The sequence below is a fragment of the Nymphaea colorata genome, chromosome 2 (assembly GCF_008831285.2).
Source record: "Nymphaea colorata isolate Beijing-Zhang1983 chromosome 2, ASM883128v2, whole genome shotgun sequence".
Taxonomy (NCBI): Eukaryota; Viridiplantae; Streptophyta; class Magnoliopsida; order Nymphaeales; family Nymphaeaceae; genus Nymphaea; species Nymphaea colorata.
In genome coordinates this window covers 15,005,525-15,028,304 of record NC_045139.1, presented here as the reverse complement: position 1 = coordinate 15,028,304, position 22,780 = coordinate 15,005,525, and the positions used below count along the sequence as shown (strand labels likewise).

At 40.9% G+C, this 22,780-nt stretch overlaps 4 protein-coding genes across 4 annotated transcripts; 3 read left to right on the top strand and 1 right to left on the bottom strand.

Annotated features, from left to right (window-relative positions):
* Window positions 1-1,959: 1,959 nt before the first annotated feature.
* LOC116248952 (aquaporin TIP2-1-like) lies at window positions 1,960-3,613 on the top strand. The gene is made up of 3 exons (XM_031622003.2): window positions 1,960-2,172; window positions 2,566-2,816; window positions 2,917-3,613. The coding sequence occupies exons 1-3, from the start codon at window positions 2,046-2,048 to the stop codon at window positions 3,286-3,288; spliced, it is 750 nt and encodes a 249-aa protein (XP_031477863.1). The 5' UTR covers window positions 1,960-2,045; the 3' UTR covers window positions 3,289-3,613.
* A 2,286-nt stretch (window positions 3,614-5,899) lies between these two features.
* On the bottom strand, window positions 5,900-9,093 carry LOC116247139 (photosynthetic NDH subunit of subcomplex B 3, chloroplastic). The gene is made up of 6 exons (XM_031619126.2): window positions 8,722-9,093; window positions 8,523-8,633; window positions 8,182-8,238; window positions 6,684-6,746; window positions 6,507-6,569; window positions 5,900-6,131 (listed from the first exon to the last, which is right to left on the bottom strand). The coding sequence occupies exons 1-6, from the start codon at window positions 8,896-8,898 to the stop codon at window positions 6,084-6,086; spliced, it is 519 nt and encodes a 172-aa protein (XP_031474986.1). The 5' UTR covers window positions 8,899-9,093; the 3' UTR covers window positions 5,900-6,083.
* Window positions 9,094-12,510: 3,417 nt separating this feature from the next.
* On the top strand, window positions 12,511-15,750 carry LOC116248370 (ankyrin repeat-containing protein At2g01680-like). Its single transcript, XM_031621124.2, has 3 exons — window positions 12,511-13,009; window positions 13,476-13,891; window positions 14,424-15,750. The coding sequence occupies exons 1-3, from the start codon at window positions 12,559-12,561 to the stop codon at window positions 15,618-15,620; spliced, it is 2,064 nt and encodes a 687-aa protein (XP_031476984.1). The 5' UTR covers window positions 12,511-12,558; the 3' UTR covers window positions 15,621-15,750.
* A 1,452-nt stretch (window positions 15,751-17,202) lies between these two features.
* Window positions 17,203-21,759, top strand: LOC116248658 (ankyrin repeat-containing protein At5g02620-like). The gene is made up of 3 exons (XM_031621579.2): window positions 17,203-17,907; window positions 19,720-20,135; window positions 20,564-21,759. The coding sequence occupies exons 1-3, from the start codon at window positions 17,451-17,453 to the stop codon at window positions 21,479-21,481; spliced, it is 1,791 nt and encodes a 596-aa protein (XP_031477439.1). The 5' UTR covers window positions 17,203-17,450; the 3' UTR covers window positions 21,482-21,759.
* Window positions 21,760-22,780: the final 1,021 nt, after the last annotated feature.

The following is a 22,780-nucleotide window of genomic DNA, read 5'->3' as shown; positions in this document are numbered from 1 at the left end:
TCTCTCTCTTTCTTCCTCTCCACATACATATAAATTTATTACATATTACTTGAAGAATACATTCTATTGAAAATGGATAACAATAAAAATTCATATATATATATATTATAAGGAAGCACCATCTTAATCGACCAGGCTGTGAGCGACCAGGTTTTGTCCGGTTCATCCTTATCCACCCTCACCCTGCCACGTCTTGGCCAGCTTTATATAGGTGCTTCACAAATTATACTCTCTTATGATGACAACCGCCCCACTATTGTTCGTAACGGCTTCATTTTTTTTTTCTTTTTTTTTTGGCCTTTTTAAATATGGAATTTCCCACCGCCTCTCTCCACAAGACGGCCTTTCATGACCCTAAGAAGCCAGATTAGCGCTATATTTTGCAATAATTATAATATTATTTTCCCGAAAAAACAAAATTTTTAGTGAGAATATATTAAATGTGGTAATGGGCGGTTGGGCTGATGAAGGAGAGGAGGGTCCGTCGGTCCGGGTCCTTATTCGGCCCACTAATTATGTAAATACCTGTGGGGCCCGGCGTTCCAGCTAAACGCCACGCCTTTTTGGTTAGGGTACAGCGGCTGCGTCACATGGGGCGATTCATTGATGGGCAAACTTCCAAACCAATAGCGCCAGCAGATATTCCCAATTATATTCGCATCAAACAGTAATATAAATATGAATTTGATAGAGAAAGCTTTTTAACCTCTCGCTCGATGCAATGCATCCGATGGTCATTATTATTAGATATATTTCAAAATAAGCACCTTAATATTGAATAAGTGCGATGGCTACATATGTTGACTTTGATAAAGAGCTTTACGGATATGGAGATCACGTTTTCTCCAATTTGTTACAAGAGAACGGTACGTACGCAGCAATTGAATAGTAACACACATACGCAAATATATTAATAATAATGTAAAATCATTGGTTCCCAATAGCAAGAAACGAAGATAAAATTAGTTAAGTAGGCAATTATATTTCTTCCATTAATCAGAACAGCAGGTGAAAATGAAGAATATTCGGATGAGAAAACACCACATGTGTTTTGGAAATGTGGAGAGAAAATATATATTTAAAATTTAAAAATAAATTTGAAAAAACAAACTTGAATTTAAGTTTCATTTTGAACCAGACATATAGTTTAAAGGGTTGTTTAGCAATAGAGACACTTTGTAAACGTCCTTTAGAATCTGTTTTAGGGAGTGTGTCAGGTTAAATATTAGTTTTACTGTTTTATGAATTTGTCTCAGTCTTTAGGGAGAACACTCACATAATGTTTTTATTGTCAAACAACCTCTAAATGTTACTTACAAAAAAAATAAAGTCAAAACTCTTCACTCTCCCATGTTCTTGGGGTCTAGACGTGTGTTGGCTTGTGACCATATAGAGAGTTGCCAGTGCATGGGGGATTGAACCGAGGAGTAGACCTCTACATAGAGGCCAGGAATGGCGGTCAAGGTACTATAAGCGGCGAATTCTCTTAGCCCAAGGCAGTTCTCTCTAAGTTTTTTTTTAAAAAAAAGCTTTTCTTTTCCTTTGAAAACAAAAAAAAAAAAATCTTCGATCAAGAATCTTGAACTTCTAATAAGGATTTATATTGGTCCACAAACTTATTACAATGTCATGTGACCATGTTTGGTACTTGTCAAGACAACCGAAATGCTATTCTTTCATCTTGCTTCTCTTTCCCTGTGAAAAATGGTGGTGCATACGTTGCCCCACCAAAAGGTAAGGAGAATTGAAGCACATAACATGCCTCCAGACACTTCCCAAGGATTCCACTTGCTTGCATGCATGTGACAGCTAGTATTGTCCATGGAGTGGATGAGATAGGACATTCTTTTTTTTTTCATGATTTTTAATATTTCTTGAGGACCAGATGGAATTAAATTATCATTATTTGGTCACACTGCGCCTCTCCCTCCCTGTGAGTATAAAAAGCAGAATTCTAGAGTGCCAAGGATGTGGTTTTGCTCTTCCTCTTCCTTTTCATCTCCTTTCCAATCCACCTTCTTCCTCTTTCCCTTTAGATTCCGGCCATGGCTTGCATTGCCTTTGGGAGGTGTGATGATTCCTTCAGTTGTGCATCCATCAAAGCATACCTTGCCGAGTTCATCTCCACTCTTCTCTTTGTGTTTGCTGGTGTTGGATCCGCCATTGCTTACGGTTAACTCCCCTTTCCTTGCCAAGGCCCTTGTCAACTTTTTTTTTTACTGTTTCTTTGGAGCCATGAACAGTCCTACACATGGCAGGTTCATTGAGATATACATTAAGTTTCTTTCTTTCTTCTTTTCTAAAACGAAGAAACTGCTTGATCCGGGTAGGAGGAGATCCGGCCTCGAAGTTCTAAATGTTACAGTCATTTAAAGTTTTGCTAACAAGAAATTGCTGTCATAAGAAGCAAGATGGCTTGTCCCATCACAATTTGGTGCCTTCACAAACTTCTTGGATTTTCCTCATCCTTTTGAGATGTGCACTTTTCGAGTATCATGAAAGTTTTAAGCTGACCCACCTGTATATTTTTTTTATATATTTAACATGTTAATCTTCATCTTGCAGATAAGCTGACATCTGATGCAGCTCTGGACCCTGCCGGCCTGGTAGCAATTGCAGTCTGCCATGGCTTCGCACTGTTTGTAGCCGTTTCTGTCGGCGCCACCATCTCCGGCGGCCATGTAAATCCGGCAGTCACCTTTGGGTTGGCCCTTGGGGGTCAGATCACCATTCTCACCGGCATCTTCTACTGGGTTGCCCAACTTCTTGGAGCCATTGTGGCTTGTTTCCTTCTCAAGCTCGTCACGGGAGGCTTGGTAAGTCGAAACTCAAACACCCACCTGATCAAGACTTAAGATCAAGTTACTAACTAAGTCAAGTTAAACGTGGGAATGAATGTTCCATTCATTATTATAGGCTGTTCCAACCCACACCTTGGGATCAGGAGTTGGTGCCATTGAAGGAGTTGTAATGGAGATCATCATCACCTTCGCGTTGGTCTACACCGTCTATGCGACGGCGGTCGACCCGAAGAAGGGCTCATTGGGCACGATTGCACCCATAGCCATCGGGTTCATTGTGGGTGCAAACATCCTGGCGGCAGGGCCGTTCTCCGGTGGATCCATGAACCCGGCTCGCTCTTTCGGACCGGCGGTGGTCAGTGGGAACTTCACCGACAACTGGGTTTACTGGGTTGGTCCTCTCATTGGTGGTGGCTTGGCCGGCCTCGTCTATGGAAACCTCTACATGTGTCCCTCAGACCATGCTCCTCTCTCCTCTGAATTTTAGTTAAATTGTGATGCACCATTGCCATGATCGGTTCCTTCAATTGATGTAGTTGCATTCTTCTCTGTATGTTCATGGATGTCCAGTCTGGGGTGAATAACAGAAAGGAGGGAAGGATCGATAGCGCTTCTCTTTCTCTGCCTTTTCCTTTCTTTGTTGAAAGCATCATTGTAGCCTGTGAGTTTTTTTTTTCACCTTTCTTTTTTTTTTTTCTTCTTCTTCTTCTTCTTCTTTTCTACTTTGAAGGTGATCATTTTGTAAGAAGTGGTTGGGAGATGTTGATGGTTCATCTTTTTACGCTTGTATTTCACGGACTGTATTCATTTTCCACGTCTTTCCGTGGTCCTTCTTGCTTGATATCGCCAGCACGCTTGTACCTGCGCTTATCTTTTCATGTCCTCAAGAAGTCGTTCTCTTTCTTTCAGTAGTTCTTTGAAAGGGCCGATTTGCTTCTTCCTACTTAGTATCAGCTGTTAATGTTGATAAATCACCGTTTTTACTTTGTGAATTAGAGGATCTAAGAAACTCGCTCGAGTTATGAATTATCTTTGGAAACACAGTGTGTTTATAAAATGCTTTGAAAGTGTCTGATAATAATTGAAGTGGCGCCTATCATCGTAGAACAGTACCTAACTAATGGCGATGGAGTAAAAAAAATCTCCTAATTTATCCAGACGTACATAAATGTGCATTAATGGTTTCATATAGTCAAAAGGGCTGACGAAGACATGAAAGGATGAGAAAAACTTATAAGATGGTCTCCGATTTGAGATCTCCAGGATTTAGAAACCAAGGAATTAAGATCATACTCTTCCCCCATCGATTTTAAATCCTACATTTTCTCAATACAAAGGAGTAAGATAAAGATTTTAAGTGTGGATCTTAATTCTGAGCAAAGATAATTAGTTTGATAAGCCATAGATATAACCATGGACTTTTTACCACATCAGCAAAAACATGTCATTTCAGATTGAGATCAGATCCACAGATTTCAAATCTGCAGCAATCAGTGTCTTCTTCTAAGGATATACATGATGATCGTTGTATTAATCATCAACTCAACTTGATCTAAGGATCATGCAGAAGCATTCTTAACAACTTCAAGAATTTAAGGACACTTTTCATGAACATCAAATCTCAAATCTTTAAGTGCATTTTTGAATCTCTCTCTCTCTCTCTCTCTCTCTCTCTCTCTCTCTCTCTCTCTCTCTCTCTGTAGTTAGGGGACTTCTTGTCCCTAAATTTTGTTACCTAAATTTTGTTATATATTTCTATTTTATCTGCCGTTCTTTCTCTCTCATGGGAAGCCGGGCAATTACGGTATTTTTGTAAAGAGGGGACCCCGGCATTGATATGGAGCTCGTGTTGTCAATAATGCAGCATTATTGCTTAGGTAGTGTTGTACATCAATGAAATTGGACTATCTCCTTGAAGGTTCCCAAGTGGCTGTCCTGTCTACCTAACTCTTATGTGCAAAGATTTCTAAGTGCACACTTCTTCAAGCATCCTCATTTGCCACAGTCTGTCCAGCGTTGGTCGAATCTCGTTGACACTACTAACAAGAGATGATCCCCTGTGCGTGAGTGTGTGTGCGTTCGCGTGCATGTAATAAATATTTATTATGTTATAAAGCACATAAGCTCATCTATTTACCAAATAGAAATTAATTAATTTTGTGGCATAAAGAAAATGGGCTGGCTTCACTGGGCTTGTGACAAGGACACTGCTAGCTAACACCAGGAAGCCCATGCTAGACATATTCTACTCACTACAAGAAAAAAAAAAGGCAGACTCACCGACGCATGGAAAAACTGAAACTTAACTTAAAACTTGAGCTTATAAACGAGTCGAGCTCGAGTTACATGAACTTGACTGGATTAAACTTGATTAAGCTAGTTTAATCTATGTTATCTCTTTTTTTTTTTTGTAATTTTCAAACATAATCCAATGGAAAGTTGGTAAAAGAGCTTAAGCGAGTCGAGCTCGAGGCGTGACTCAGGCTGTTGAGTTGAGTTCAAGCTGACCTTGTACAGATATGGGTGGAGTCAAACTCGGACTGAACTAGACTTGCCTTGTGTACGCCCCATGATAGTTCAGATTTAGAACAGCCAACCAGATAGATTGGATTTTTTTCACCTTGTGGGGCGTGTTTGCATCCAGGGACAGTTAATTGCTTTCAGATATATGTGGGCACCACCCGTATTCTTGGCAAGCATGTCAATGACTAGGAGCCAACCTGAATCTGGATTTATGTAAAGAAAATCGAAAATAACAATCCTATTTGGATTTGGCATCTAGCGTTATGACCAAATCCAAATTCGGGTCAGTCCGAGACCAAATCTAAATCAAAGCAGGGGAGATCTGATTAAGTCGAATTCGGTAAAAGCTGGCCGTCCGACTGGACCTTATGTGGAATCCTCATCTGCTACATTTGGATCTTGTTTAAATTGAATATCCTGCCTTACAAAAAATTTTCTTCTCTTGGCTTCTTATCAGTTTCCTCGTCTTCCCAACAACATACTCATCCTGCAACATAACCTGTTCTCAGTGGGTCATGCTTCAGGCTTCTGTTAGCACAATTTCCTTAAACTTAGATCAACAGAGGAGAATCAGGTTTCTCTAAGAAACATTCGATGGACCATATTACATTTCTTTTCAAATGACAAAATGTCATCACAGAAAGATCCTGGTTGCCAGAATCAACCTAGGAAACTTGAGAAACCTTCACATGGACCAACTGCATGGTAGCACACTGACATCAGAAAATTTCAGGCGATTGTCCAACCACAGATGCCGTATCAATCCCATTCATGTACTTTCCATTCTGGCAATGTTTGGATGACAACCTGCGCCAGAGATTCGAAGAAACAAAGCATTTGTTAGATGGCACAGAATGATGATGAGATATCATGTAATGTGGACTAGCATCAAGAGAATTGAACAGTTCTGCTCAATGTTCACTGCCCATGCAATTGACTAGTAACCAAGAGCGTAGAACTCCAACAGTTGCATCAACAGCTCTTCAAATTGATCTCTTAATTGACTATAAACTTCTTCTTCTTAACCATTGGAAAGTCTATTCTTCAACCTCGGGAGTTCTGCTGGATGAACATGTTCACGCATGCAAGCGTACGTGTTTAACGAGATGCTATAACACAAAGACAACAGAAGCACAGTCCGAAGATTTTTGCAAAAGAAGAGGAAAGTTATTGTAAACCAACCTCGCCTCTCGAGTCTTCCTTCCCAACAACTGTTTGACATGCCAGCCTCCAATTTTTGGGTTTCTGCAGATCCATACAAAACGGTCCTTGTGAAAAATCAACTAAGCAAAAGGTGCATAAAAATAAAGAGAAAACAAGTAGATAATTAATTGTGAAGTATGCATGAGAAAGCAATACCTTCTCGAGAATTTCCTTTTCTTTGTCTGTACGGGGACTTAACAATTCCTTGCCAGCTACAACCTGTAATGAAACAAAATTCAGGTAAATCAAGCCCAACTGCAACACAGATAAAAATGATCACTTAAGGAATTAAGCATTTCAATGAGAACATCTGAAACAGAGGATTTGTATGAGTATAGACTTCGAAAATTGATGAAGATAGGAAACAATGGAAGAGTATTGACAGCCAGATATGTTATTATAGCAAGTAAGCCTTACCGGCAAGGTTCTGAGACATTTTTTTGATGCCCTTGGCTTCTACAATGCATAACTCATAGAAGAATTTACTTAGGAACAGTGTCATTCGGAGCTCTAGCTTGTGGACCTACACAGCCTAGAATAGAATTGGTTATGACATAGGTGCATAGGAATTAACAGAATTATGACTGGGTTTTCCTGCAACTGTAATTCTTATACTTCTGTTCCTTTGCACGGTTCCACCTTGTGAAAAATGGCAGAGAAGACAGACGGTCAACATATATGTCAAGTGTCAACTTATTCTAACAGCGTTCGGATTCAAGCAATGTTGCTGGAGTCCCATCTAGATCATAAGTTCTAAGCCTTGGAATGCAATTTGACATAGCTGAAAAGATCAAGTGAGAACTAGACTAGCACATTTGTCCCTCAAATAATTATCAAAATGACTCCGTTAGAAAATACGCATGCAGTTACAATTGTTTCTTTCAGCAACGAATAACTAATATTCAAGGTCGACTTTCTGTACAGACTGTTGGACAACATATGGATTGTTCTCGGACCTACAAACCATATTCACTTCATACACCGCTACTTCGTCTTGAGCATTTAGCTATCTTTCCTGCTGCTTAAAGTCAAGTTGCATGTTCCTAACAGCTTTCAGTAACTCCCTTGTCTTTTGATAGGATTCTAGTCTTTAGTTGACCTTGGTTCATTTCAGTTAGTCAAGGTTTGCGGGGCTAAGGTTATGGCATCTTGGCCGTATGATTTATTTGTCTGTTTTATGGGTCATGCAGTCTTCCTTTTTTCTTCTTCTCATGATTTGTTTGCAGCCTTGCCAATGGTCATCTTCCTCCTCCAATTTGTGCCAATTATGTCCGTATGAAGTTTTGATTTCATTTTATTTGTCAAATTTTTTGGTGGGCATTTTCATTACCAAAGTGCGAATTTGAAGAGGGACAAATTCAATCTACACAGTTAATTGCTAAAACAAGAATGGAGGATAACACTCTTACCTTTATCCATCTAACAAAAAAGTTTGAAAATAAAAGGGCGTCAATAAAAAGAAACTAATGTATGTTGTTGCTGCTTGCAACATTGGAGCTTCTCTACAACAAAGAAGCAACCCGTACTTATCATTGTAACCAACAAGGCTGACTAGAATGAGCTTCTTACTGTCCTCTAATTTGACAGTAAGCGCTCAATCCATTACAGGATCAACAAGCAGAAGTAATGCAGATCTATAGAATATGGGATTTACCTCTACAATGCAAGTTCCACATGTGCCGCCACCTGCACAATTCAGTAGAGCTTTGTCCTGTAAACCATATAATTGATCACATTAGCGATTACAGGAAGAGCATCGCTTGCTTCACTGCGAATTACCATATTGGCTGACAAGAAAAAATGGTTTTCATATTAGGCCGCAAAAGTATTACATTCTGTAGATGGGACAATGTCATATTTGAAGTTTTAAGATGATTTTTACTGTATTTGGGTGTAATTACCATCTTGTGCCTGGTTAACAGTTGAGAAAACAATTGTCAAATTTCAAGGAGAGACAAGCAAGCAAAGTTGTTAACGGCAATTCTCGGTGCTTACATAAGGCCCATAGAGATCAATATGGCAGTCCTTCATTATGTTCCTGAGTTTCCGACCGCCCGTCGCCGAACGAAACGCGACGTCTGGGTTGCCATCTGGGAGAAGCCTAGACTGCCAAAAACAAATTCAAACATTACAAAAATCTAAAAGCATGGGGAGCTGTTTCCCGAAGCTCCACAAACAAGATCCTTGTACTTACTCCAATGAATGCGAAGTCGATAGATGGGGTTTCTTCTTCCGGATCGGTGGTTGCTCTAACTATGGTCCTCAGAAGACGAGGACCAGGGGCAATTTTTGATGCCCTGTGAATCTTGTCCGAGTGAGAAGTGGCCGCAAAGGACTGGCGAGGAATGTAGTTCACGCGAAGCATCTCCATGGCTTGGGAAATCAGACTTTGTTGAGCAGCCCTGAAGATTGATGATTACAATAGTTGTTCTTCTCTATCTCTCGGCACACCGTATGTGGCTACATATTCTCTTATCCATTGGAAAGAAATATCTGTTCGCCCTTTTTTTCCATTTTCTTTTCTCTAAACCAAATTTACGAGACAGTTTCTGCCAGCGGCCGCTAGAGAAAAATGATAGATGATAGACGACAAGAATTCAGCCCATACCTGTTCTTTTGCCACCTGGGAATGTGTATACAGATGATGACATTTAAGGATTCTGCCCATCTCTTATAAATATATATATATATATATATATATATATATATATATATATATATATATTATAAAAATTGAATAGTGACGATACATTCGGCCATTTAATAAAACCGTTGGATTTGACATGATGGACCATTATAACAAAAAAAAAATGCAGACCTTTTATCATTTAATATTTGTATTGTTTTAGATAGACAGTTTTAATTAGATAGTTGGGTCTTAATAACTCATTATATATATATTGAGTGTGGTCACCAGCTCAATAAAAAAACAAGAAAAAAATTTAGATGAAAATGACTATTACTTTTTTTCTCTTTATTTTTTTTTTAAATATCTATCATGTGTATTGAAGGATTAAATGTAGAAATTTAAATCAGTCCACCATCGGATGGCTGAATATTTAAAACTATCATAAACCATTGTTAAAAATACCATAAATCGTTCTCATACTAAATCATCGCTAGTTCTCCTATAAATACAGAGTTTTAGTGTTGGATTTTACTTTGTTAACATGATGTTGCTAGTTAGCTAAATTTTAAGTCATTAATTTTGATTTGCCAAGAATTGAATAACCACAAAATTTTACTATTCTTAAATAGTTTTGCACCTTCATTTGGTGCAAAAAGCTTTTCATGTCCTGTAACCAACCGCTCAAAAATATTCATTGTACAAATGTTTGTCTAAGGTTATAGTGAACTGGTTAAAGTGCATCGGCTAATTAACCTTTGTGCGCTTGAAGCGGTTCATGGTTAATTTTACATCCTGAGACCTCCACTAGTAATATTTTCCTGTAGCCATTTGCTTCTCAACATACATAAGCAATAGTTTAATATCTTCGTAAATAAAAATCTTGCTGTAAAAGTATATTGACGATTTCTTTTCTCTGCAAGTTGTTCAAATCTTATATTGTTTTTTGCTAAAACAGATCCACATTAAAGCAATTTGCCATGACCGGTCGAATTCCCATCGATCCTTCATTAATTTGAGAGAGCGAGAAAGCTGAATGATCAGTTCGTGGAGCGAGTGAGCGGGTGAGGTAGGGTTTTCCTTTTTCCGTCTTCGCCGCCCGGAAGTGCACCAAAGATGGATATGAAGGACGTCTCTGCTTTTCCTCACCTTGGAGCACAGCAAATGCAGCTGAAGTTGCAGAAAGAGGTGATGGCTTCTTCGTCTAGTAATCAGAAGGGGGTAAAGTTGCCTGGCAGCTTTGTGGGTGACGAAGGCTTTCAGGGGCGAGGCGGTGATTCCACAAACCGGCAGACCTCCGAACTTGAGGGTGATTCGGCATCTGCAATGGAGGGGATTGTAGCATCTTCACCCCAAAAAGGGCATCTTGGTTCTTTTGGACAGCACAGTGTACCAAGTGAAGAGGATGGCCTTCGGGGTAAAAGTTGGGCCAATGTGGTTCACGGGAGCAGGGCACAGGAGGAGGCTGAATGGCCTGCGGCTTCCGTGGTAAGGTTTGGAAATGAGGTTAACATCAACATTCTTAGTGAAGTGTACAAGAAAATGGAGCAGCAATTTAGTTTCTCAACGATTGCTAGACTATACGGAGGACGCCAAAATGTTGGTCTCAACTTCAAGCATGTCTTTCAAGAGCTGAGACGGTTGTGGGTGTCGGTTGCTAACCCACGATTCTCCATCATCGGTAATGGCCGTTTCTTGTTGAGGGTCTCCTTAGAAGAAGAACTGGAGATGGTTTTAAGGCACCGAACATGGTCAGTTGGTGGCCGTTTTCTGATCGCTAGCAGATGGAAGCCAGGAATGATTCTGAACAAGCCGTTATTGCGAGAAAGCTGAATGATTCTGAACCACTAGTTACTTTATATCATTATGATCATTCGCCTTCTACCAAAAGTCAGTTGCACTCAAAGAAGTTGTACTTTAGAGAACGTAGACAACTGGTCCTTTAAGGATGAAACTTGTTCACTGACAGTTTGTGGACAAATGTACAGTAAGCTACATGGCTGAGCTCCTCTTGAAATTGAAGTACATCATACAATAACATATATGGATGACACAATATATACTGTAAATGGCTAAACATATTCAGTGTAATGTAATATACATATATATAGTCTAGAAAAATTATGCGCTATATATGGTAGGCAGTTGTATTATACCATTAATAATATGAGTTGAACTGAGCTGAGCCGAGCCGTCCAGATTGTTTGTTCATGCTTGGTAGTGGCTTCTCTGCACCATTTTACTGGACCAAACTGTTTGCTTTTTGGCATGAATACCTCCACGAGGTAGCAGAAGGTTGCATTTTGTAATTTGTATTGTGGGGCTTTAACCGTGGCATTTATGATGTATGCACACTTGCAATCAAAACTAATCTCTATTGTTTATAAATATAGTAATTATAAGCGGTTTGTGAAGTATGCGATTTTTACCTAGCAAGATTCTCAGGTGCCCTTCAAATGGCCTCTCAGCCTTTGAATCTTCAAATCCAGAAAGCTAAAACAAATCAGATATAAGGAGATCGAACTTTCCCTAAGTCAAAGGGTAAAAAAGCTGAAGAATTGCATACCTAACAAAGAGAACGGTCTTTCACCTGGTTATCAAAAAAATTAAAGAAACGTTCACTGACAGCCGAGTCTTGCTTGACGGGTTCAAAAGTAGTGATGATACTACTATTAGATGTGAAAGAAAGTCTCGTCCACTGACGTTCGAGTCTTGCTTGACGGGTTCAAAGGTAGTGATGATACTATGATTAGATGTGAAAGAAAGTCCCATCGAAATAAAAAACAGATGGATGCATTAAATGGTTCAGAACACAAATTGATAGTGCTCTGTCTTCCTTTTGATAGGCAAAGTGTCGGCAAGATTCATTAAATCCTTTCGAGACTAAGTCATAATATTTAAAGTGACTAACAGTGCAAGACATAAACAGAAATTCTTAATAAATAAAGGATTGTCAAGCACTGTCCCTGAGTCTAGGATTGTCAAGCACTGTCCCTGAGTCTCGGTTTCTCAAGGATGGAAAGTGTAGTGTTGATTCTTTTGGTAGATGATTCTTAGATGGAAGTTTGGAACTCAGTCTCGTCTCCTCACACTTTGCATGAACTTCATGCATACCAACTGATCTAGTGGTGCATGTGTTTTCGATAGGAAAAGAGAGAGCGGATAAAATGAAAACTTGATTATCAAAATGGGTGATAAGATGTCATCAAGAAAGCAAGAGAGATCGATATATGATCATGGCCACAAGGGCCAGTTGTCTTTGTACCATGCATTGACATTTTCCACACGGTTCAATGATTCTGTGGATAGTATTTATTCACTGAACTGCAACTACCCTGCTACAAGTTAGCTCCCCAGTGCTTCATCAGTTATGGTTGCTAATTGAACTCCATCTGCCCCAAGAGAATGGACAGAAGGCTTTACGAGACCTGCATCAAGGGCTCTGTTGAAGCATTGGATGAGTTAGTCAGGGAAGATGAGCTCATAATCGATCAAGTGACGGGCCATTTCCTGCAGACGCCATTACACCTTGCTGCTCAATTTGGTCATGTCAAGTTGGTGGCGGCAATCCTCAGGCTCCGGCCGACGATGGTGGGTGCAGAGAATTGGAAGATGGCGACTCCAATACATGAGGCGTGCCAGCACGGGAATGCAGAAATATTGAGCCTACTGCTGGACAAAGGTCGTTGGGCAGCTAGCAAGGTCAACAGTGAGAACGAGACCCCTCTCTTACTGGCATGTCGTTGGGGACGTCTTGACGTGGTGAGAGTGCTTCTGAACGAGTCAGTGCTGCTGGTCTCGGAGTTTGAGGGTTCTTCAACTTGCCTGCATCTTGCAGCTTCTGGAGGCTACACAGGTAATGATTTAACTGTTGATAATTTTGAATATATGCTAATTAACGGGAACACCTTCAAGCACATTTACCAGGAAACTCACCTCTATTTTCTTTAATTCGCTTCTCCGCTTGCTACCCAACGCTTTCCTTGTTTTTTGCATTCATTGGTATCTGTGCCCATACAGTTGGGCAAGTATGGAACAAAGTAAGGTTTTCAGCCTGATACAGTATAAACTGGTCAGGTATTTTCATTTTGCTTCTGTTTTGTTTATGCTTAATCAGTCCATTCACCTTTCATTCCTAACTTGTTTAGGAGCCAACTGCGTGCTGATAATTTTTCTGTGACTAGTGGATGTGCCTCTTCTGTAGTGCACAACTTATAATGGTATTCAAGTAGCTGGAATTGCCTAAAGCAATTAGCTTCAACTCAAAATTAACTGGAAGATAAGCGTTTCAGTAAATTAATGATCCCACAATTTCTTCGCAGAAATCGTGCGGGAGATCCTCAAAGCGAGGCCCCATTTTGCGTCGAGATTGGACGAAAGCGGGATGTCTCCATTGCATCTTTCTTCGAGGAAGGGGCACGTAGGAGCAACAAGTGAGCTGGTGAGGTTCGATTCTGATCTCTCACTTGTAACTGATAAGGAGGGATGGACTGCCTTGCACATGGCGGCCACCAAAGGATCGGTGGCCATCTTGTCTGAGATCCTGTCCGCGAGTAGGGAGTCTATGGCCATGCTCACCAGCGCTGGCGATAGCGTGCTTCATCTGGGCGTCAAGAACAACCGCGTGGACATGGTGAAGTATGTGGTGGAGAACATGGATGTCTCGGAGATTCTTAACATGCCTGATCGTGGAGGCAACACCATTTTACACCTTGCAGTTGCTGCAAAACTTCCTCAAGTAAATCTACGTTTCTCTCTTTTCTTCATGTTAAGACGAGTATATCTAGAAAGGGCCATGGTGGAAACGACAATGAAACAATCACCGAGGAAAATAAACGTCGTTTGGCAAACACAACCAGCAAACTGATATATCTTAAAACTGATGAGTTTGCGTCATTGCTTCAAGCAAATCGAAGTGCAGCAATGGATTTGTGATGACCAATCATGTCTTTCTTTTAAATCCGCCTGCAAGCCATGTTGCTTTTAACCCAAAAAAAGCAAATTGTTTTACATATTTTCAAAATTTCAGACCACCGTTTCTGGCATTGGTGAGAACTTGCGCATCTATAACGATGGGGTCAACAGCATCTTATAAGGGCATCATGATGAATTCAATTACTTATCTGGCTTTAAACAGAGTGGCACAGGCAAAAGTGATAAAAGATTGACCTCTGTTTTTTTGCTAGTTTTTGGAATGCGTCCTTTTCTAGTGTTTGTAGTATTTGATTTTCTTGCAGCCCCATTTATCTCTGGGTTCTCTGTTGGCTTAGATGGTGAAGTACATAGTTAGCAAGACACGGATTGATATCAACATGGTCAATCTGGATGGCCTCACTGCTCTTGACATGGTGGGAGATGGAGGCACAGATGATAAGGCAGACCAAATGCGAACTGCACTTGAAAACGCCGGTGCCAAACATTCCAGGGAACTTCCACAGGCCTCAACGCCGAACATGCAGAGAACAGAAATGGCGGGGGAGAAGATCCCAAGTCCATGCCACAGCCCTCCGCCAGAGCTGCAGAATATAGCAACCCCAAAGGAGCTGGGAATCTCCAGCCCTAGAGGCAGATCGGCTTCGCCGGTGCCTTCCTGGTCCCAGCACCAGCAGCGGCCGAGGTTGAGGGAGAGTCACCTAAAGAACCACAGTGAAGGCCTAAGGAACTCACGCAATACAATTACAGTGGTGGCGGTCCTCATCGCCACGGTGACTTTTGCGGCCGTGATCAGCCCTCCCGGCGGGGTATACGACCAAGGCGAGTTGGCCGGAAAGGCCATCATGGCTACCACAAAGGGCTTCAAGATATTCATGGTCTGCAATGACTTGGCCCTTTTCTCATCACTCAGCACTGTCATCATCCTCATCAGCATTGTGCCCTTCCAGCGGCGCGTGCTGACGAAGCTCCTCTCAGTGACCCAGAGGGTGACGTGGGCATCCGTCACCTTCATGGTGATGGCTTACATGGCAGCCACGTGTGTGATCTTGCCACGTGGACACAGCAGCAAGGGGATGTTGGTGGCTGTTTACTCCATAGGATGGGGCACAATGGGGCCTGTGTTTGTGGGGCTGTTTGTGTTGCTGGTTAGGCACCGGATACGGAAGGAGGAATTCAAGAAAGGGAAGATGTGGAAGAGCCGCCGCAGCCGGCCATCGAGCCAGCGTATCTCTGATGTGGAGGAGGCTCGCCGGCCATCGAGCCAGCGTATCTCTGATGTGGAGGAGGCTCGCCGGCCATCGAGCCAGCGTATCTCTGATGTGGAGGCTCGCCGGCCATCGAGCCATCGCCGGTGCACCTGTGGCATAGAGGCACATGCCAATTCAAGTGACAAATTATTGGCTCGCCAGCCGAAGATGGCGAGAGATCGCCGGCGTATCTACGACGTACACGCACATACCAATTCAAGTGGTGCTGAATCATTTAACTCCGATGTCTATAGCTCGGAGTGCGATGGATATAGCGTACACTAGCTCCAGCACACCTGCGCATCATGTTGCTGATGTTTTAGCAGTGTAAACTCTTGTCAAGACCATTTGGTACGCTACCATTCATTCTTCTTGTTAATCCATAAAATAAAATCGCAACTTGATTCTAGTTCAACCTTCTTGTGTTCTCTCCTTTTCTAGGAATGGAAAGTGCCAATGCTAGAGCCCAAGCATTTTACAGATGTATCAGATACTCTGTCAGCCCAATAAGTAAAACTGTCGGGTTATAATATTTGTGACTCCATGTTTGCGGAGATCTCTGAAAGTATGGTGACAATTGGTGTATGCAAAGTATTCTTTTGCTTACATTGATTGAATGATTTTTATGGTACATGGGTGCGGGTATGGCTATACAAGTTCAAGTACAATAATTTTGAAAATTATGGGTATATGGTAAACTTTTAAATTTTTAAAAATGATAAAACGAAAAAATAACATTAATAGTTCATGAGTGTAATCCCATAAAAAATCTACAAACAAAACAATAAAAACGCAAAACAAAAATATATAATAAACAGAAAATTTAAAGAATAAAACAATAAGCAATCAGCCATTACAAAAAAGTGAAAAAACAGACGATCACTCTTCATTTAGGCTTGTGTATAAGCTTAGTTAATCGGCAACATCACTTTTTTTTTTGTTGATAAAGAAAATTGAAAAAAATAATTGATAGATTCATCAAATTTTTAATTAAAAGTGGCAAAAACCAAACAAAATTGGCTGCCAGAATAACCCATAGAAATAAAATGCAACCAAACAAAAGTGGCAGCCACAGATAAGCACATAAAATCAAACAAAACATGAACCTATATAAATCTATAAATTTACATTCAATCTTCAGACAAAACATCCTCAAATAAAATAAAATAAAAAAACGAAAAACCTCAAATAAAAAAAAACGGAACCCTAAATTGTAATAATGAAAAAAAAAATTATTTGGCTGCCACCAGTTTCGGCCGGACGTAATCAAATTCAAAGCAAGGCCAAGCATTAATTTTGACGATTGCAATTCAAACATCTCGCAAGGAATTACGAGACCTTGTGCTTGGCGACCTTGCGTTTTTATTTTCTTGTATGAAAAAAAGAACAAAACTTACTTGCTCACTGCTTGAGTGCAGTGGCCTCATAAAATGTGTTTTGAAATATCTGATTGTTTGTATATATAAATACCCTTAAAAAATTTGAAGCTATTCAATTAGTGCTTTTCCGGCTAAAATTTTTCGTTTCACCGGTGCTTGGGTGAGAGGAGCTTCTCCTTCTTTCCCCTGCCTTCTGAAGTTTAGAATTAAATTGGGACAAAGTAGTCACAATGAACCAGTTATACAAACTCAATTGTTATACATGTCACCATTTACGATGCAAATTAGTAGCACTCGCTAGAAACTGAGAATGAGTCGTAATCGACACAAGTGATCACCAACGCAACATTTCAAGCCGACCAGTCATGGGCTACCAATTCCTTCACCGGCAAGAAAATAAAAGATCAGCAACCGGGTGGGACTCGGGATCACGACAACCCCTACGCACTCGACGACACCGCAGGTCAACATCTATCGATTCTATTGGAATCAGGACTTGAAGGGAGGAGATGACGAGAAAAAGGAGCAAGAAGGGACTATGTTGAGAGGGATGACGTTAGCGATGACCGATCCCTGTTTGAATTTGTGGCGACGAAATCGAAACGAGTAGAGATTGCACCTTCAACGCGTGATCCGTCCTATGGAAACTCTAATCGTCATGAATGAACCCAACGATTGCCATCCGGCAACACTCTGAGAGAGAGAGAGAGAGAGGGAGATTGAGCGGGAGACCAAGATGGAGAAGAGGCTCTTTAACGCCTGCGTGAGCGGGGATGCCGAATCCCTGCGCCGGCTGGTGCGGGAACACGAGCTTCTTCTCGACCAGGTGGCGCCGCCTGCCCGAGCCACGCCGTTGCACCTGGCGGCGAGGTTCGGGCACGCCGAGGTCGCTGCTGAGATCGTCCGGCTCCGTCCGGCCATGGTGGGGTCGGAGAATGCGCGCACGGAGACTCCACTGCACGAGGCCTGCCGGGAGGGCAACGAGATGGTGGCGCGGATCTTGATAGGAGAGGACCCAACGGTGGTGTGCAGGCTCAACCGCGAGGGGGAGGCCGCTCTCTCGCTCGCCTGCCGAAACGGCCATCTGGGCGTTGTGAAGCTTCTCCTAAGCGGTGGTGGGTCGATGGTGCTGCGGTCGGAGGCCGATGCCGAGTCCACCTCCTTGCATTCTGCTGCCATGAGTGGCCACGCAGGTGATGATGTAGTAATAGTTCCTCACGAAATGGGTTCTTTAATGGGTTTTACTTTTGATTGTCGGCTTTTGGTCACCACTGAGCAACTGTAGTTTTCCCTTATAGAGAATTGGGGAAGAGATCTGTCTTATTGTCTATTCCTTAAGAACCAACTTCTCTTTGATGTCTACAATGAACTGCTGACTTATTCCCTTGATGCCCATATGATCAAATTGATCCATGTGTTTGGCTGGGTCATGGTTCTTGTTTCTGTCGTAATTTTTTCTTGATTGGATATGATTCTCATGCATTCATTTCTCTTTTTCCCTGAAACATCTACATGCCAGGGGCCGGTCATATTCGCATCTTCTTCCTTCAAATCCTGGTTAATTTTGCATTCAAGTTGAGAAATTGGCCTTGTTTGCTGGCTAGTTATTTCCATTGCTTACTAGTTCAGAGTATCATTTCCTTTCAAAAGCATTTTCTTTTCTGTTTTGCACTATTAACGTTCATCATGTTGAAGCGGACGTGGTGAATAAATTGTGTCTCATCGCTTTCTTTGCAATTCATTCAATCTGTCATCTTTTTTATAATTCAAGAAATTGTAGCATGGTGCGAGATGCATCACTAATTTCGCACCATTTTGGTTATCAAGTAATGCAACGAAAACAATTATTTTGCCTGTTCAGTGGTTATGGTATTTTTGTAGAATCTTAAGGCTGGTTTCTGGCCGTTGTTATATAATCCATGATGGTCCTGCAATTATGGAATAGAGAGACAACGTGCACGACAGAGAACTAGAAGGCAAAAACTAATAGAAGTGAAGTGATGAAACATATAAACCACTAGTGAAACTTTAGGAAGTTAAGTGATGAAACATATAATATCATGAATCGGTGCAATGTCATATCATATGAGCATGATACTGAAAAACCATAATTCAGGGGAAAGGAAAGTTGGCTATGCGTCTGTATTTTTCCTAGATATTATGCAATAAACAATAAACTCTTCATTGAAGCTTGAAGCCTTGAACCTAGCATGTCCACAATGTACCACCTGGCATCTAGGTTACACAGGTGTGCCAAAACTGGTGAAGTACCGGAGTCAACTCGGGTGTGAGTGCGGGTACGACATGGCACCCGACTTGGTTTGACTGAGTCTGGTGCTGCTGAGGGCACTCACTCTTGTTTTTCTTGCTTTTTTTTCATTTTTTTTCTTCTCCTATCTTTTCCTTCATCACTTTTGCCCTCTTTTCTCTTTCCTCCCCCATTTTATTTAATAAAACTTTGAATTTTGTATGAGATAAAGGTAATCTCGATAAAAAAATATAACAATTATAGACAAATAAGATTACTTATATAAGAGATTATATATATATATATATATATATATATATATATATATATATATACACATGCCCTCGCCACATTGTACCCAATTTTTTTGGGAACTTGCCACATCCCGCACCAGCACCCCCACCCTACACCCATGTGACATAGCCTTGCATACTATATATCTGTGAAATGAAGATACTGATGAAAGTCGCAAGGGAGAAATCTTATATAGACTTAAAAAGGTCAAGCCAATTTGTACACCAGTAGCATCAGATAATCTTCAGGAAAACCTAATGGAAATCTTATCAATGCTGTAAGGGACTAATAGCCTTTCCCATGTACATGGGTGAGGTATTCAGACCCAAAAACTGTGGTTGGCTATCAGCTACTAGCCTGTACCAGTATTTCTTATTGATAAAAAGAGTCTTGTAAAATTTCTGAAATATGTTAAGCACATCTTTCCATTGTTTCAATGTAATTCATTTATGAAATCGTACAGAAATTGTGCAGGAATTACTTAATGTGCGGCCAGATTTTGTGTCGAAAATAGATAAGCATGGGTTTTCACCTTTGCATCATGCATGCTGGAAAGGTCATCTTGGTGTAGCAAGGAAGCTGTTGCAGTTTGATTCTGACCTCTGTTCTCAGCGGGATCTGAATGGTAGAACTCCCTTACACTTAGCAGCAATAAAAGGTTTGACTGGTATCTTTGAGGAAATCCTATCACTGAGACTAGATGCAGCTGGCCTATTGACAAATCAAAGGGAGTCTGTTCTGCATTTGTGCATCAGGAACAAGCAATTCAAGGCTTTTGAATATCTGACGGAAAAACTTGATACTATGGAATCTATCAACCTTCAGGATATTAATGGAAATTCTGTTTTGCACTTCGCCACAGCTGGAAGACATGTTCAGGTCTCCCTCTGTCGCTCTCTCACTCTCTGTCTCTCTCTCTAAATTCATTCCGAGTGTACTTACATGCAAATATGGATATGGAAGCATGAGCACCATGCACATTATGTACATGCAGGCTTTTCAATGTGCATATGTTAATGTCTGCATCACGTTTTAATATTGATGAAATCCGTACTTCTACCTTTTTTCCATGAAAGAACGCAAGCCCTCCAGTGTACGCATAAAGTAGTAATTACCAGATACTGACACTCGCTCATTCGCATGACCATGCAACATAAACTCCTGTAGTCCTGCTTATGTTGTTACGGTTGTCTAGTTTTCAAGTCGTCTTGGTAATTGGTTGCCAGAAAGTTCGTTGAGCTCTTTTCTGTGAAAAGGATCTGCCATTTCAATCACTAGTATATGCTGATGCTTTTTGTGGATTTCAGATGGTAGAATACATAATTGAAAATACCAAAGTTGATGTGAATGCTCGCAATGGTAAAGGCTGTACTGCACTAGATTTGATACCGGAGAATGCTAGTAATGCTGAAGCCCTTTCAATACGTTTGATACTTCTAAAAGCTGGAGCAGAAAGGAGCAAGGGCTTTCAATGCTCGCAACCAGGAAATGCTGCATTACAGAGCAACAACATTTCAGAGTTACCTAACCAATCCAGTTGCAGTCATGAGGAAGTTGCCACCAAATATTCTGACATGGGCTCTAGTAACGTGTGTGAGACTGCAATGGTTATTGCTGCTTTGCTTGCCATGGCTGCTTTCAGTGCATCAATGAGGCCTCCTGGCGGTGTTTATAAAGAAGGTGAATTTATTGGTACAGCAATCTTGGCTAACACTGGTTTCTTCAAGCTTTTCACCTTGACCAACGATCTAGCACTGTGGACATCAGTAAGCACTGTCATTGGCATGGCTGCCATTGCTTCTCTCAGCCAGGTGTCCATTCTAAAGCATTTGCCAAAGATCTATTGGTCTCTGTATATTTCAGTTTCATTCATAAGTTTATCTTACATATCCTCAAGATTTATTATCGCACCATCATCCACTGGATATATCAACTGGTTAATGCTTCCAATTTACATATTTTCGCCAGCAGCACAGTTGCTGTTCTTTTTGCACTTGAGACAAAGAGATAAAATTGAGAGTGCAGATAAAGGAACTGGTATATCCCAGGCTGCTAGCATGATCAGAATGGAGCAGAGACCTGAGAGTGAGGAAAACAATGTGACTGAATTTGCGTTGGAAAGTTCTTCAGGAGCATCTTTCTTAATCAAAGACGGTTCCAGGATAGATCGGCCAACTGAGATTGGACTCACCCAGCGTAAATCAGTACACATCCAAGATTCGTGAAGTTTGATCACTGCCTTGCTGATATTATTTATGTTTACATGCACATATGCCAAGTCACATGGCCTCATCTGCTTGTCAACAGATACTGTCTGCAGAATGACTGTCCTACGAGGACACGTTTTTGTTCCTCCGTACTTTTGTAAGAAATACATATGTATGTGCTTCTCTGTGAAATTCAGGAGTTAAAAGGGTTTTAGCAGTATATTCTTTAAATGCTCTCATGTGAAGGAATTTTGTAAATCGAATGTATAGAAATTTAGAGGTGATTTGTGATTTCATCTTTCGCATGCGAGGAAGTGTGTGTGCGTGGGAGAGAGAGAGAGAGAGAGAGGGAGAGCTAATCATATGGAAATCATAATTTGAAATTTAGAGAGAGAGCACTAATCATATAGAAATGATAATTTAAAATTTCTTGATGATGTTTATGACTATGGTCTCAAGCGTGGAAATGGCCAAAGGGGTGGGGTCCGACGGCTGATTCTTTTGGAAAAGAGAGTTTCATCTATCCTCGTTTCTGACTTCCAAGCATGTTTGTGTATCTTCTTCTATAATATTCCCAATGATGGGTTGCTTCGCGAGATCTACACAAATAGATGACCCCCCATATGCTTTCCCTGCCCTGCTGAAGCCGCCATGTGGAACCTTAAAAAAAATGCAGAAGCCTGCCTCTGAATGAATAATGCAGACCAATCTCCTGAAATTGAGATTTCAAAACAGCAGAGAAAACTCATGCGTAGCAAGATTCTATCCCGACTATATACTTCAGGAGTCCTTCAATAGGCCTCGATGGGACAGATTTTGAAGCATAAAATCCAGGAATCTAAAACCAAATCAGATATAAGGACATCAAATTTTCCATATGTTAAACTCGTAAAAAAAGTTGAAGATGGGTATACCTAACAAAGAGAATGTTGGTTCACCTAGTTATAAAAAAAAAAAAAAAAACGTTGAATGTCAACCGACTCTTGCTTGACGTGTTCAAAGTGGTGAGGGTAGCACTATTAGATGTCAAAGAAAGTGCCTTCGAAATCAAAGACTGGAGGGTGCAAATAGTCAGAACACAAGTTGATGGTGCCCCGTCTTCCTTCTGATAGAGAAAGTCTCGGCACGATTCATGGAATCCTTTCAAAATAAAGACTTAAAATTTAAAATGACTAATGACAGAGCAAGACAATAAACTGAAATTCTTAATAAATTAAGGATTGTTAAGCACCGGCCCTGGGACTCGGTTTTTGAAGGGTAGAAGTATAGCTTTGATTGTTTTGCTAGATGATTCATAGACGGAAGGTTTGAATTCAG

Excerpts from the sequence above, each read along its gene's own strand:
- LOC116248952 (XM_031622003.2), top strand. The coding sequence starts at position 2,046 with ATGGCTTGCATTGCCTTTGGGAGGTGTGATGATTCCTTCAGTTGTGCA. Across the intron at positions 2,173-2,565 it reads TGGATCCGCCATTGCTTACG|ATAAGCTGACATCTGATGCA; the intron begins GTTAACTCCCCT and ends TTCATCTTGCAG. Across the intron at positions 2,817-2,916 it reads AGCTCGTCACGGGAGGCTTG|GCTGTTCCAACCCACACCTT; the intron begins GTAAGTCGAAAC and ends TCATTATTATAG.
- LOC116247139 (XM_031619126.2), bottom strand. The coding sequence starts at position 8,898 with ATGGAGATGCTTCGCGTGAACTACATTCCTCGCCAGTCCTTTGCGGCC. Across the intron at positions 6,747-8,181 it reads GTGGAACTTGCATTGTAGAG|GTTGTAGCTGGCAAGGAATT; the intron begins GTAAATCCCATA and ends GTTTCATTACAG. Across the intron at positions 6,132-6,506 it reads AGGAAGACTCGAGAGGCGAG|GTTGTCATCCAAACATTGCC; the intron begins GTTGGTTTACAA and ends TCTCTGGCGCAG.
- LOC116248370 (XM_031621124.2), top strand. The coding sequence starts at position 12,559 with ATGGACAGAAGGCTTTACGAGACCTGCATCAAGGGCTCTGTTGAAGCA. Across the intron at positions 13,010-13,475 it reads AGCTTCTGGAGGCTACACAG|AAATCGTGCGGGAGATCCTC; the intron begins GTAATGATTTAA and ends ATTTCTTCGCAG. Across the intron at positions 13,892-14,423 it reads TTGCTGCAAAACTTCCTCAA|ATGGTGAAGTACATAGTTAG; the intron begins GTAAATCTACGT and ends CTGTTGGCTTAG.
- LOC116248658 (XM_031621579.2), top strand. The coding sequence starts at position 17,451 with ATGGAGAAGAGGCTCTTTAACGCCTGCGTGAGCGGGGATGCCGAATCC. Across the intron at positions 17,908-19,719 it reads TGCCATGAGTGGCCACGCAG|AAATTGTGCAGGAATTACTT; the intron begins GTGATGATGTAG and ends GAAATCGTACAG. Across the intron at positions 20,136-20,563 it reads CAGCTGGAAGACATGTTCAG|ATGGTAGAATACATAATTGA; the intron begins GTCTCCCTCTGT and ends TGTGGATTTCAG.